At 33.9% G+C, this 15,431-nt stretch overlaps 1 protein-coding gene across 7 annotated transcripts in view; it reads left to right on the top strand.

Moving 5' to 3' along the window:
* PPP3CB (protein phosphatase 3 catalytic subunit beta) overlaps nucleotides 1-15,431 on the top strand; it is a 52,756-nt gene that overhangs the window by 15,572 nt on the left and 21,753 nt on the right. For all 7 annotated transcript variants that reach the window (XM_066244252.1, XM_066244251.1, XM_066244253.1 and 4 more), the window contains exons 2-9: nucleotides 1,465-1,665; nucleotides 2,346-2,470; nucleotides 5,427-5,538; nucleotides 8,019-8,164; nucleotides 8,421-8,560; nucleotides 8,666-8,743; nucleotides 8,849-8,943; nucleotides 11,667-11,792. In XM_066244252.1, coding sequence (XP_066100349.1) covers nucleotides 1,515-1,665; nucleotides 2,346-2,470; nucleotides 5,427-5,538; nucleotides 8,019-8,164; nucleotides 8,421-8,560; nucleotides 8,666-8,743; nucleotides 8,849-8,943; nucleotides 11,667-11,792 — 973 coding nt within the window. In that variant the 5' untranslated portion in view covers nucleotides 1,465-1,514. The remainder of the gene's footprint in view (nucleotides 1-1,464; nucleotides 1,666-2,345; nucleotides 2,471-5,426; nucleotides 5,539-8,018; nucleotides 8,165-8,420; nucleotides 8,561-8,665; nucleotides 8,744-8,848; nucleotides 8,944-11,666; nucleotides 11,793-15,431) is intronic.

Here is a 15,431-nt window from a genome sequence, read left to right as displayed (position 1 = left end):
TATCTATCACTCTCTCTGACTCTCTCTCTGTCCCTGTAAAAAAAAAAAGTGTTAGATAACTCAAAAAGGGACTCCAATGATAAGGAATATACTGATGTTGAAGATGTGTATATATATTTTAAATGACTGTTTTGTGAAACAGAGAAAACAGTATTTTAAAATTATGATTTATTAATGTTATTTGAAATCTGCACATGCATCTGATTAATTTAAATTTTATAAGAAATCATTTGGCTGTTATATATATATATATATATATATATATATATATATATATATAAAATCTAAAAGTTTCCTTTCAAGTTGGCTAGAAAATATTGGGAGTTTTTTGTTGTTGATTTTAGTGTTTTTTTGTTGTTGTTGTTTTGGTTTTAAGAGGAGGAGAGATAGTGAGACTCCTGCATGTGCCCCAACCGGTAACCACCTGGCAATCCCTGTCTGAAGGCTGTTGCTTGAATAATTGAGCTATCCTCAGCTCCTCGGACAGGCTTGCGACTGGCTGCGAGAAGGGAAGAGAAGGAGAAGGGTTAGAGTGAGGGGAAGAGAAGCAGATGGTGGATTCTCATGTATGTCCAGAGTGGGATTTGAACCCGGGACATCCCTATGCACTGGACCAACCAGCCAGGGCTAAAAACATTATTTTTATATTCTTATTAGGGACGTGGTATATTGCCTTACATTTGGGATTTCTTTCTATTCAGGCTTATGTGGTATTAAATTATATTTATTGTATTTCACTTAAGGTGAAGAGTGTATGATATATTTTGAGAGTTCTGCCAAAAAATGATTTAGCTTAAAGAAAAGAACTTTAGTTTCTTGAAAGAACTTTAATTTTGTGAGAAAATCCACTTCTCAAATAATTCTCAACAAAGAACATTTTATATAGAGATTAATAAAAAGAAATATAATTTGATTACTACTGTTTTGAAAAAAGGCTTTTTAAAAAATAACACCTCTGGTCCTGCCCGGTTGGCTCAGTGGTAGAGCATTGTCCAGTGTGTGGATGTCCCAGGTTTGCTTCCCCAGTCAGGACACACAGGAGAAGCAACCATTTGCTTCTCCACCCTCCTCTCTCCCCTCCCCCTTCTCTCTCTCTCTCACCATCCCACAGCTATGGCTGTATTGGTTCAAGTTCATCAGCCAGGTGCTGAGGATGGCTCTGTGGAGCCTCTACCTCTTTTGCTAATAATAACTCAGTTGTGAGCATGGCCCCAGATGGGCAGAGCATCATTCCCAGACAGGGGTTGCCTAGTGCATCCTGATCAGGGCCCATGTGGGAGTCTGCCTATCTCCCCTTCTCTCACTTGGAAAAGAAGAAAAAAATTAACACTTTAATTCAATAAGTGAAGAAAAACCAAAAAAACAGCTTTTATTTTTTTTATTCTTTAGCTCCATTGATTAGTTTTATGTTAATATATTATTATATATTAGTGATTTTTTTTTCTTAATTTAAAAAAATTGCAGCTGTCCCTTTCCCCCCAACACATCGCTTGACGTCTGAAGAAGTATTTGATATGGATGGGATACCTAGGGTTGATGTTCTAAAGAACCACTTAGTAAAAGAAGGTCGGGTAGATGAAGAAATTGCACTTAGAATTATCAATGAGGGTGCTGCCATCCTTCGAAGAGAGAAAACCATGATAGAAGTAGAGGCTCCAATTACAGGTACATTTATTTATGTTTTGGATTTTTTTTATCACACCATTATATAGTTGCCTGGATATAAAGTTGTCTCCTCTTTAATCATAGCATATACTAAATTAATATTACATGGGTATTATCTTGAATTTTAAAATTATTAATATTTATAATTTTTTAAGTTTGTCTTTTTTCAGTGAGTAAATATGATCCTAAATAATTAGAGTGCAGAAGTTATTTTGAAGGTTTCATTTGTTTTGTTGGCCATAATTCAATTTGATTTAAAAATACTTACTTTGCTTTCAGTCATTAGGGGCAAAAATATCTAAATGTCATCTAAGATAACAAAGATAATTTAGAAGTCAACAGAAAGTATAAAGTTAGATTGGAATTTTTATTGCCACCATTACAGTTCTGTCATTCTAAAACACACATGCTTGCTGGTTTTCTAAAGAGGAACTTTATAAATTTAGATGAAAATTTTGTTACTGGCTATAAGTGTCTTACTTTTGTAACATCTTGTTCTAGATCTTGAGCACATGAACACTTAGGTACACATCATCCCTATCAAGACTCTTAATAGATGACTTCCTTCTCAGACATTTCTTGATAGAATTTACACTATCTTATGTAAAAGAAATTAGAATTTAAGTAAAATTTGTTATTTCAGATTTTTTTTTTCATATCTAATAATCTTCTTGTTTCAGTGTGTGGTGACATCCATGGCCAATTTTTTGATCTGATGAAACTTTTTGAAGTAGGAGGATCACCCGCTAATACACGATACCTTTTTCTTGGTGATTATGTGGACAGAGGTTATTTTAGTATAGAGGTAATAATCATATACTGTCATTTGATTTGCTTTTAAGTGTTATCATAGATGATTTTCATTAATTCCTAGTAAAATAAGTTCCTTAAAGTACCTATATTGGGTTCTTTTTAATACCTCTGCATTTTCTGAAGTTTTTAGGTAAAGCTATTATTTATTCCTCTTCTATTATTTAAACTATTCTTTTAATTTTCTCTGTATTACTCTGTTTATATAATTGCCATTTTTCCCAGTGGAAATTGTAAGCAAACTGAGGAGTCTATATTGCCCTTTTATCTAGTGGCCCTCAGGAGTTGGTGCTACTTATCTTTCTGACTCCTGAAGGTATTAATCTGTGTGAAAAATGATTAATTGAATTTTCTCTGATTAATAAAGCACATTACAATGTTTTTATCGCTTAAACCTCAGTGCTTCTATCCCTCCCTCTGTAGTTACTAAGACCCTAGTATATCATTCGGAGTCTTTGTGTATTTTGAAATTATTCATTTGTTTTTAAAAACTTAAGAGGCATTAAAATGACCTGTTGATGATCACGTAATGGTAGGTGGTTCTTCTGCTTTTACTTTTCTAATTATATAAATAAAATCATGTAAATATGGAACAATTTGTATTTCCTAATATATGCATCTATTAAAAAATTTTTAAATTGGTATATAAGATTATATATATTTTAAGCATATAACATAACTTGATATTTATATAGTCTCCTTTTTTAAAATGAAAATGAAACCATATTAAAAAATATATTTTTTGTAACTAGCTTTTTTTCCACACATTTTTATGCTGTGAATATTCTAGGTCAGTAAATATAAACTTACAGCATCATTTTTAATAGCTGCATTGTATTCCATTGAATAAACAAACCACAATTGATTTAATCAGTTCCTTATTGTTAGGCACTTAAGGTCTTTTCCTTTTTTGCCATTACAAATGATGCTTCATTAAGCCATGTTATTTATGCATCTTTGCGTACTTGCCCAATTACTTCTGTAGAACAGATTCCTAGAGGTAAAAGTGCTGGGTACAAGCTCTACCAATAATAGATCCTTGTGTTGAGCATTTATTGTGTTTCAAGATGTTCTAAGCACTTAACACACACTGGATTAATTTAATCCTCACAACAACGTTATGAGGTAAGTACTGTTATTTCATCCATTTTAGAGATGAGGAATCCGAAGCTTGGAAAGGTTAAATAATCTTGCCCAAGGTCCCATATTGTTGGTAACCTGTGTAGCCAGGCTATATGACTCCAGGCCTGTGCTCTTAACCCACCAATCCTGGTAAATATTGAAGACTTAGACTTGGTGATTTTCCATGCCAGTTACTATTATTTATATTCCCTTCTTCAGTGTTTTTGTCACCTTCTCTTGAAGTATATGCTAGAAACCTAGTAGGGAAGGAAGTTCAGCGCTGTCCACTGAAATTCACTTCGGAATTTTATTATCCCAAGTACTTCCACTCATAGTTGCACAGCCCCTCTCAACCTTCCCTCAGGGCTTTAAGAAAACCAGAAAATAGTCCTTCTTAACTAAAAGACTGGGGGCTTTGACAAAACCAACAAACAATTTTAGGAAGCTTCATTAGTAACTGAAAAGGTTGGTGTGTATGTCCTTGTATTAGTGTTTGTAGCTGACTCTTTTTTTTTTGTATTTTTTTTTCTTTCCGAAGTGAGAAGGGGGTGCAGAAAGACAGACTCTTGCATGTTCCCTACTGGGATCCACCCAGCATGCCCACCAGGGGGCGATACTCGGCCCCTCTGGAGCGTTGCTCCGCTGCAATCTGAGCCATTTTAGTGCCTGAGATAGAGGCCACAGAGCCGTCCTCAGTGCACGTGCCAACTTTGCTCCAATGGAACATTTGGCTGTGGGAGGGGAAGAGAGAGAGAGAGAGAAAGGAGAGAGGGAAGGGTGGAGAAGCAGATGGGCACTCCTCCTGTGTGCCCTGTCCGGGAATTGAACCCGGGACTTCCCCAGACCAGGCTGACACTCTACTGCTGAACCAACCGTCCAGAGCTGTAGAGGACTCTTTTAACACATTTTATTGTTATAAAAGGAAAATAATAAAGAATCAAAATAAGCAAAAAGGACAGGTAGTCTTTTAATAAGGATTTTTTAATAAGTACTTTCCTGGTTTAATTACTTCTTTTCTTGTGAATAAAATGAAGATGTGAATAGTTACACATTTCAGTATACCTTGTTAAAAATAGTTTGTTTTTCCTTTATATGTATTGTTATATAAACCAAGCTTATTTCCATAGGAAATAATCGTTTTTTTTAACTGAATAAGTAAAATGTGACTTTTTTTTTTATGTTAAATCTATTTAGAGGAAAGTATCTATTCATTTATTATAAAATAAACATGAAACATGGCTGTTTGCTTCATTAGGCATTATGGCCTAATGCTTAAGATCAGAGAATCAGAATCCTATATCCATTACTTAAAAGTTTTATGATTTTTGGACCGGTTACTTAAATAAACTCTTTGCTTTAGTTTCCTCATTTGTAAAATAGAGATAATATTACATACTTCATAGGGTTGGAGGAATAAATGAAGGAGATTAATTATATAGTGCTTGACACATTGTAAATATTCTGTAAATGTTAGCTGCTATAATTTCTTACATTTATTGATTTTCCTAAGGAGGAGACCAATGTGCTAATTGTTTTTACAGCAATCTGTAAATCTAAAGTAGTTAAATAGATTATTTGACTCAATTCATTCAACAAATATTTATTGTTCTTTGACTGGTAGGTACTTTACTAGGAGTAGAGAATGGGAAGTAAATAAGATGACAGAGTCCCTGGTTTCATGGAGCTTATATTTTAGTGACAAAAAAAAAAGGATAATAATGAAAGTAGAGATTGTAAGGGTAATGGTGTTAGAAGAAAAGGAGCAATAATCAAGTGACTAAGATAAACAAAAATATATGATAAATTCACTAGAAACATTTTCTTTGCAGTGTGTCTTATATTTATGGGTTCTGAAGATTCTCTACCCAAGCACATTATTTCTTCTGAGAGGCAATCATGAATGCAGACACCTTACTGAATATTTTACCTTTAAGCAGGAATGTGAGTACTGACATCAGAAATATTTTCACTTCCTCAGTATTCTTTTGGAGAGATATGGATATTAAGAGTTTGAAGATTTTACAGTATAACATGTAGGAACAGATTTTGTTTACAAACGTGAAAAGAATTGAGGAAGATTGTCAAGAACTCTCTAGTGTTTAATGGCATTTTTGTTCAGACATATGATATATACTGAAGAACAGCTTTGAGTTCTATATATAGTTACTTCTTGTATATAGTAATGTTAATAAGAAGGAGAAAAGTAAAAAAAAAATAGTTACATTGAAGATTTTTTTCCTCTAATATTGAGAACTCCCGTGAAGTTTCTTTATTCTTTTCTTTTCATTATTTTTTTTTATGATTTTAGAGCAAGAGGAAGGGGGAGAGAGAGGGGGGAACATCAATATGTTGTTCCACTTATTTATACATTCATTAGTTGATTCTTGTATGTGCCCTGACTGGGAGTATTTGGATAAAGCTCTAACAACTGAGCCATCAAGCCAGGGCCCCATAAAGTTTTTAAGAAATTATTCATTCTGTCATCATTGCAGACTTTTTGAAACACACTATTAGTGGATTGAAATTTTTAGCATATAATGAGTATCCCATTTCTCTCTTAAATTATTATAGCAATGGTAATTGAATAGCTATAAGCAACCACATGATATAGAGCCATGTTCGGCCATTTTTCACACATCATAGCTGTGTGATGGATAAGTTAATAATTAAGTCTTAAGAGTTAAGTTCTAAAAATAGGTGAGCTCAGAATTATTGAGACTCAAAACACGATCCAATAAAGATCATATTAGTAGAAACTTCCAGTAAAAGTAGAAAAATATAGTGATGGGTAGTGGCAGACGTGGCAAACTCATATAACTTTAAGAGTCAGATGGGTAACCTCAATGAATGTATGATGAGACCTGGAAAGTGAATGCTTGATCTAAAAGCAATCAAATTAAATTTTTATTAAACCACAGTGCTGGAAAACAGGTCTGTTAGTAGATTATCAGTTTAGAACCTCTGATTGCTGAATGGAGATTCTCTCGTATTTGAATGTTACAATATTGAAAAAGGAAAATAGGAACTAAGCTTTTTTCCCCTTAGATAATTAACAAATCACCCACCAAAGTCCCACCAAAAAGAAAATACCCAGGAATTTAAAGGTATAAAAGAGTAAAAGAATGTATGTTTTCTCCTTAAAAGTAAATGACAACTTTGATTTGGTAGAGTTTTGTCTTCCTGCTTTATTGTCCTTTTTTTATTTCCTTCTTTTTCAACTGAGAGCAGGAGAGATAGGGATACAGACTCCTGCATGTACCCCTACCGGGATCCACTCAGCAACCCTGGTCTGGGGTCTGCTCTGCCCAACTGGGGCCATGCTTGCAACCAAGCTATTTTTAGTGCCTGAAGTGGAGGCTCCATGGAGCCAGGGCTGATGCACTCAAACCAATTGAGCCATGGCTGCGAGAAGGGAAGGAGGGGGAGGGGGAGGGGTAGAGAAGCAAATGGTCGCTTTTCCTGTGTGCCCTGACTGGGAATCAAACCTGGGACATCCACATGCTGGGCCAATACTCTACCACTGAGCCAACAGGCAGGGCCTTTACTGCCCGTTTTAAGCATTTGTTATAGACTAGAGGAACCCCTCTGCTTCTCAAACATATGTATAAGATACTCTCTTTTATTTGTTTTTAACTGATGGGCCTTGAGTTTGTTGTGATGATGTAGTAAGTCTTACCTGTAACAACAAAGTAGTCACTGACTCAGAATGAAATAAAGTATTAAAACTATTTTAGCTCCTAATTTTGCCTTACTTGGCCTGATAGGTGAAGGGTTGAGCTATTATTAGAGATTTTACTTATTTTTAGTAATATTTTATGATTAGCCACTGCATACCCCAAATAAATTTAGAGGAACAAATATTTTGTCTTTATAAGCCCAGTAACATCCCTGGTGGGATAGCTCAGTTGGAGCATCTTCCCAAAGCACAGAGGTTTCTGGTTCATTCCCCAGTCAGGGCACATACAGGAACAGACCTATGTTCCTGTCTTTCTCTTTCTCCCTTCCTCTCTCTCTAAAATAAATAAATAATTAAAAAGACTAATAACATTGCTCATCTTTGTTGATTTTTATAAAGCAAGATGCTTGCTTTTAAAATAAAGTGTTTACAACAAAATTCTCTCTGTATGATGTTTAATTCTGAGAGTTGACAAATGCACAGAGCTGCCCATCAGTATAGTTATGATAAAGAAGTTTTACCACTTCATAAATTCCTCCTGCTGCCATTTTATAGTCGCCCCTTCACCTGCTCTCAACCTCTGGCCACCACTTGGCTATTTTCTGTGACTATAGTTTTCTTGCCTTTGTTTTAATAGTCAAATATATATGCACACACACACTTTTACACATACAGACAGACATACATACTACATATAAACAAATGATCAACTAGTAATGTAATTTTTAATTTAATTTTTTTCTAGGTAAAATTAAATATTCAGAAAGAGTCTATGAAGCTTGTATGGAAGCTTTTGATAGCCTGCCTCTTGCTGCACTTTTAAACCAACAATTTCTTTGTGTTCATGGTGGACTTTCACCGGAAATCCACACACTGGATGATATTAGGAGAGTGAGTACATATTTTAGTTCCTACATTGATTCCTGTTTATAATACTTTGTTGGATAGAGAGTAGATGCTTCAGACTTCTCTTCACTGCCAAAATTAAGTTTGGTAAAAATCAATATGTTTTAAGGAAATATCTTCTAACCATTCAAAACAAGGTGATATGGACAATATTCAAAGTTGGTATCACTTTCCTATGTCCATTCTATTCTCACTTTTGACAAGTTATTTTTGTTCTTTGTTTCTTTTCTTTCTTTCACAGTTAGATAGATTCAAAGAGCCACCTGCATTTGGACCAATGTGTGACTTGTTATGGTCTGATCCTTCAGAAGATTTTGGAAATGAAAAATCACAGGAGCATTTTAGTCACAATACAGTTCGAGGATGTTCTTATTTTTATAAGTAAGGAAAAATATCCAAGATTAATCACATTTTAGTTGTTGAAATAGAATATGCTTCATGTAGAAAACCATTACTTTACTTAATTTACTCTTTTCCCCCCCACAGCTATCCAGCAGTGTGTGAATTTTTGCAAAACAATAATTTGTTATCGATTATTAGAGCTCATGAAGCTCAAGATGCAGGGTAAGAATTTTGTTTCCCTGACCCAAATTAACAACTTATGTACAAATCAAACTTAGTAACAATGATTGATGCTTTACGATGCATATTAAGCTATTTGTTTTGCAGCTATAGAATGTACAGAAAAAGTCAAACTACAGGGTTCCCTTCATTAATAACAATTTTTTCGGCACCTAATTACTTAGATGTCTACAATAATAAAGGTAAGATGTTGTTGATAAAATTGTTAAACAACTTAGCATTTTAATTAATTTTTGAAAATATAAAAATGGCATTGTTTGAATTTATAACTAGCCAAATCTCCTTATAAAAATGTATAAGATATAAGGGAGGGGAGAGAACAAGAAATAAAAATCCAAAATGTAAAACTTAAATCATATGTAACCATTTCACAACTTGTCAGTCACAAAAGCTGTCTTGTAAAAGAATGTGAAGTACGTCAACCAAAACCAAATACAATTTTCTCAAATTCTTCTTTCTTAAATCTTTCCCCTTAAAATCAAGAGAATTTTTTTTTTTACATAAAACTACTGCTGTTTTTACCATTTTGTGTATTTATACTGTATGGTTGTTTAGTTTATCATGTTTCTTGTTTTATGTTCACTGATCTAGGTTCTGTCTCCCTTATTTCCTGCTTTTACCTCCATAGTCTTATCACTGCCCATGAAGATTCGTAGTTGGGCCTTTTCGTTAATTTGCTCTGACCTCCTGTTAGGGATACATTTCTTCCCTTTTCTTTCGTTTTTTCCTGGTTTTCTTTTCTTAATATCTTTTCTTTACCTTCTGTTCCATTGGTTCCCACTCTCCCTCCTTCCCTCCAAATTTGATCTGTGTATAATAGTAATTGGGTTTCATTAACTTTGAATATAGCTAATTGACAGACAATGTCATTTTAGGATTTTAATCTAGTTCAGTGTGTGCCACAGTCATTGAAGATGAGCTTGGGTGTGTTTTATGTAGTTCACATTTTCAGAAGAGGCTTTAAAGAAGTCATCTCCTATTCTGTCTTGATGTGTCTGGAATTCAGTTGACTATTCCATAGTTTCAAGGGTCAGACTGGAATGGATGTGCAAGGTGGAAAGAACAGATAATGAGGTCATTGTTAAATATGGCTTATGGTGTGAGTTCAAAAGAGGGGCAGAATAAGAATTCTTTTGATGATTGGACCTGATGGTTAAAAGATTAAAACATTTGCCAGAGGTCAGACAGTAGCATGCTATATAATAACTTTGATACAAAATTTGCTTCAGGAATTGATGTTAACTGAGTTGCTAATCTTTAGAAGCTAGTATCAGTGCAGCCTCTAAAGATTATGCCAGTGCTAAGTATTTAAAATTATATTTTGGTTTATAAATTTTTCAACTTTTATAAAGATACCTAATAAGGTGTGCCTTCATTTTTGAGGAGAAACAGATCTTAAATATTAACTACATTCTTAAGAACGGAATCAAATGCTACATTTAACTTTCTAGTAGTACTCTCATTTTCTTAACTGTGACCACCCCTTGTCAGTATTAACCCAGTTGGTGTTCATTGCTCATTTGACTACTGCCTTATGGTTGTTTTTTACCCATTTGACTCAGAAGGTTAAGGGATCAATTTTCTTCATACTCAGAAAAGAAACTCAAACCAATAAATCTGTCTTGTGAAAAATCAAATGTCTCTTGGTAGTTCTGAGTCTGTACATAGTGTTAATGTTGTGAGTGCTTATGTGGTATGGGTATGTTTGTAATGCTTCATTCTATATGTAAGACAATTTTCTAGATTCTTTTTTTTTAAAGCTGAAAGTTTGGTATCAGCCTTTAATTTCTGAGGCTAAATTTAAAATAGTTTTATTTCATGGGAATTTCATAAGAGAAACAAACATATTACTTGTGACTCTGTATTAGCCAGAATCTCAAATCTTGGAATTTAGTGTCAACTTTCAGTGTCTTTTATTAAAATAGAAAAAAAGTAACTATAATTATTATAATATCTGTAAAGAATTTTATACTTTTATGTACTTTCATGTGAAATACTTTCTCTGATCTTAAAACTGCTGAGATAGGCAGGATGAACATATCAGTCCTTTTTCTAAATGAGAAACAGATTAGTTAAATAATTTACTAAGCATTGCAGAATTAGTATGTGCCATAGCTTAGATTAGAATATAGGCCTTCTAATTTATGTCAATTTAAGATATTATTTATATCAACATATTGAAATAGTCGAAAGATACCTAAAATTGAGATGAGTGTATTATATGTGGATTATTTGGCTATATAATATTTTTTCTAAATGAAATAAAATATACTGCTCACAAAAATTAGGGGATATTTTATCACTTCATATTTATTTTGAAATATCCCCTAATTTTGTGAACAATATATTTCTTTGTAGTGGTTTCACTTGATTTCCCATATTAAATGAAATATATATATTCATACATTTATAAATAAAAATTTTCACATTGGGTTTTTCTTTTTTGTTTGTTTTGTTTCTGGTTTTTTGTTTTGTTTTTCTTTCTTACCACTGAGCTATCCTTTTCAGGTTGTCTACAACTAAAAAGACCCTCTTAAATTCCTCTACCTTACATTAACTTTTAAACCTAGAAAATTGTTCATTGCCATTCTATGTTTCCTCTAAAAATTGAGTTTTCACAATTTTGGATTTAGTAAAATTGCATATTTATCATTGGATTAGAAAATAAAACAAACATTTGAGAGAGAATTGGAAAGTTTTATAAACAAAACTATGTGACTATGTTCTACATAAAAGTGCTTTAAAAAACAAAAAGTGTTTTTATTATTAAAAATTAGTTGCCACCTCCCTCTACTCATCTCTCGATTCCCCACCTTGTTAAAAAAATACTTTTCTGCTTTTGTGTGTTTTAGATTTTTGGAGCTAAAGACAGGTTGTTACATTGACATTCATACTTATCTTGCAGCTGCTGTATTAAAGTATGAAAATAATGTGATGAATATTCGACAGTTTAACTGTTCTCCACATCCTTACTGGTTGCCCAATTTTATGGATGTCTTCACATGGTCTTTACCATTTGTTGGAGAAAAAGGTATAATTTTAATTTTTTAACAATTGTTTTATTACTGTTAGATTTATTTCAGTTTACTGTTGTAGGCACTTACTTGCTAAAGGAAGCTAAAGTCTAGTTTCACTGTGGGTACAGCTCTTCTTGTGGCAGTGGGTGTGGATATGAGAGCCTCAAAGATATTTTAGTTAGCTGTTCACAGCCCCCATGTGAGTGTGTCTGAGGGACTGGGAGAAGACATAAATAGCCCGATGTTGTCTCAGCTGTTGGTTTTCTTTTCTTTTTTTTTCTTATAGCTTAAATCTTTTATGAAGGTATTGAGGAGTAGTTTGGCTTTGTGCTGGACACTTTTGGTTTTTTAACACTGATTTTGGGGATGTCACGGCAATTCATGGGAGCATTTAACAGGCCTTGCTTTGGGCATTGTTAGAAATTTTAAAGGAGTTCTGTACTCTGAGAAAAATAATAAAGAAAAATTCAGGCTCTAACTTTATATTTATTCTCATATATAAAAAATGTGTATGCAGCCTGACCTGTGGTGGCGCAGTGGATAAAACGTCGACCTGGAACGCTGAGGTCGCCGGTTCAGAACCCGGGGCTTGCCCAGTCAAGGCACATATGGGAGTTGATGCTTCCTGCTCCTCCCCCTTCTCTCTCTCTCTCCTCTCTCTAAAATTGAATAAATAAAAATCTAAAAAAAAAAAAACCTTAAAAAAATATGTATGCAATTTTAGCAGTAATGCTTCTCCAATAATTTAGAGAGATACCTATTAGTGCATACCTACTTAATAGGTTTTTAAAGACAACATAAATGCCATTTAGGAAATTTTGTTTCTGTGTTTTGTTCTAATTCTATAGAATTCTTATCACATTCTGCTTTTCCGATTTTGTGTTTATTTTGCCACAAGGCAATGCCTTACTTTCCATTTTGTGGAAGAGTATGAGAGTACAGACATGATTGTAGAACATTTTGTTCTATATCCTTCTCTTTTTTTTCTCACCTCTTTCATGTTACACAATGTTTCTTTCTGTTTGAGATATGTTACTTCTGCCAAGGCATATTTTGGTTCTAAAATTTAGAGTAAAATTTAAACCATGCATTTTAAACAGTTTTTTTTAGATTGCCTTCAGTCTTCATCAGTTACTCAATAGGTCAACATTGTTAATATGGAGATAGAGTTACCCACTTTAGAATTTGAGAAGGGGGCCGCTAAAGGGCTTACGTGCAAGGGATGCTTTACACTATAACCTTCTATCTTTGGTATATGAGAAATAGTTCAATCATAGCATCATCAGACTAAAGGTAATTTAAGAATTCATCTTGCTTATTTCCTATCTCCAGGCTAGACAGCAACTCAAATATTTTAATGTAATATGAGTGGAATAGGGGGTAGAGAGGTGAATAAAGTAGAAGGAAAATGGACATTTCATAAATTCTAATTTAATACTCTGATGCTTCCTTTCACAGTAAACAAATATGTAATTGTATCTAATTTAAATGTTTATGCTGTGTTTAAGTGAGGAAATAACGATTGTTTTTCTCAACTAATGCACCTATCAAAAACCAGGAAATCACAGAATTTTAGAACTCATGGTGAATTTAACAATCACGTAACTCCTTTTGACAGATGAGAAAATTTGATATACTTTATATTGACCTCTCAGACAGACAGATTTCTATCAGACTTCCTACATTTGAAGTTTGCTACTAAATGATCTTCTGTTTTTCTTTTGCCACTCTGAATCATTTTGCCTATTATAAGATGAGGAAGTATTCAAACCTTTTGGCCATTTTTGTTGTATTTCTATGGATCTTCTCTAAATTATTCACATCTTTCTAAAATTTAAAGCTCAGATTTCAACATTATATGCAAATAAAATCCTAACCAGTAAGGAAATTTTTTCAAAATCATTACATATTTTTCATTTAATACATGTTAATTGTTTAAATAGCCTAACTACTACTGAATTCTATTGAAAATTTTCTTTTGGTGAAAATTATATCAGCAGCAAATGATATCTCATTTGTTCTACTTCAAATAAGCCAGTTTGACTCTGATCTAATTCCTGGGCAGCAACTTCCTGAGAGACTGGTTTAATCCTAAAGTTAGATAAAAGCAATGTTTATTAACATTTGGGGGCTTTTTATTTCATGTAAAAATTTTTGAAATTTCCACCATATACAAAGGAATAATAAGATGAGTTCCCATGTACCAATTACTCAGCTTTGACAATTTTTAAATCATGGCCAATACTGTGTCATTTATATCCCATTCACTGCTCCCCACCCCACACCTCATATTTTGAATCAAATCTCTGTGGGGGTGGAGGGATTTGTATCTATAAATGTTTTAGAAAATGGAAAAGGCATAGTGGGGACTCTCTTTTGAATTAAGTTCACTACGCAAAATCATTAATTTTTTTTTTAGACAGTACCTTTTAAATTTTTTTAAATTTATGTATTGACTTTATTTTTTGAAAGAGACAGAAAGGAAGAGAGAGAGATGAGAAACATCAACTTGTAGTTGTGGCACTTTTAGTTGTTCATTGATTGCTTCTCATATGTGCCTTGATGGGGGGGAGTGGGGAGGCTTTAGCCAAGCCAGTGTCAAGCCAGCTATTTTGGGCTTCAAGCCAGGGCATGGTATCATGTCTGTGATCCCATGTACTCAGGCTGGTGAACCTGCAGTCAAGCCGGAGACCTTGTGGTTTTGAACCTTGGACCTCAGCGTTTCATGTCAATGCTCTATCCGTGCACCACTACCTGTCCAGCTAAAGATATATATTGACTTTAAAGAGAGAAGAAGAGAGATAGACAGATAGAAACATTGATCTGGTTATTTTGTTTGTTTGTTTTTTAAGTGAGAGACAGACAGGAAGGGAGAGAGATGAAAAGCATCAATTCTTCGTGTGACTCCTTAGTTGTTCACTGATTGCTTCTCATTTGTGCCTTGATTGGGGGCTCAAGCCGAGCCAGTGACTTTTGGGCTCAAGCTAGCAACCATGGGATCATGTTGATGATCCTGGTGACCCCATGCTCCAGCTGGTGAGTCTGTGCTCAAGCCAGCAACCTTGGGGTTTAGAACCTGGGACCACAGCATCCCAGGTTGATGCTCTATCCACTGTGCCACCACCTGTCAGGCAGAAACATTGATCTTGATCTGTTCCTGTATGTATCCTGACTGGGGATCAAACTGGCAACCTCTGTGCATTGGGATGATACTCTTAACTGAGCTATCCAGCCAGGGCAAATATTAATTTCTTGATACAAAACCCTTTTTGAGAATCTAATGTGAAAATTATGAACTTTTGCCCCAGAAAAATTTATATACTAATATGTTTACATTGGTACATACATGTAACATTTTCAGGACATCATAGATCTGAAGTCACATAGATCTGAACTAGTTACCCCCCTCAGGTTTATTGGCTCCAATTTAAGAATCTAGAGGGCCCAATGTGGTGTGATCTTCCATAGAAGATTATACATGTAGGATTTATTCATTTACTAGATTTTTTTTATTGTGTTTTAGCCAAGGTACTTAAGATACAAAAATACAAGTAAGAAATGAGTCTTTGCAGATTAATAGAAGACTTAAGCTACATAAATATGATAAAATGTAATGCAGTAAGTACTCTTAAGCATAGTTTTATAGCAATTAA

This window comes from Saccopteryx bilineata, chromosome 9 (assembly GCF_036850765.1).
Source record: "Saccopteryx bilineata isolate mSacBil1 chromosome 9, mSacBil1_pri_phased_curated, whole genome shotgun sequence".
NCBI lineage: Eukaryota > Metazoa > Chordata > Mammalia > Chiroptera > Emballonuridae > Saccopteryx > Saccopteryx bilineata.
The sequence above is the reverse complement of the archived record's forward strand: the minus strand, read 5'-3'. Positions and strand labels throughout refer to the sequence as shown.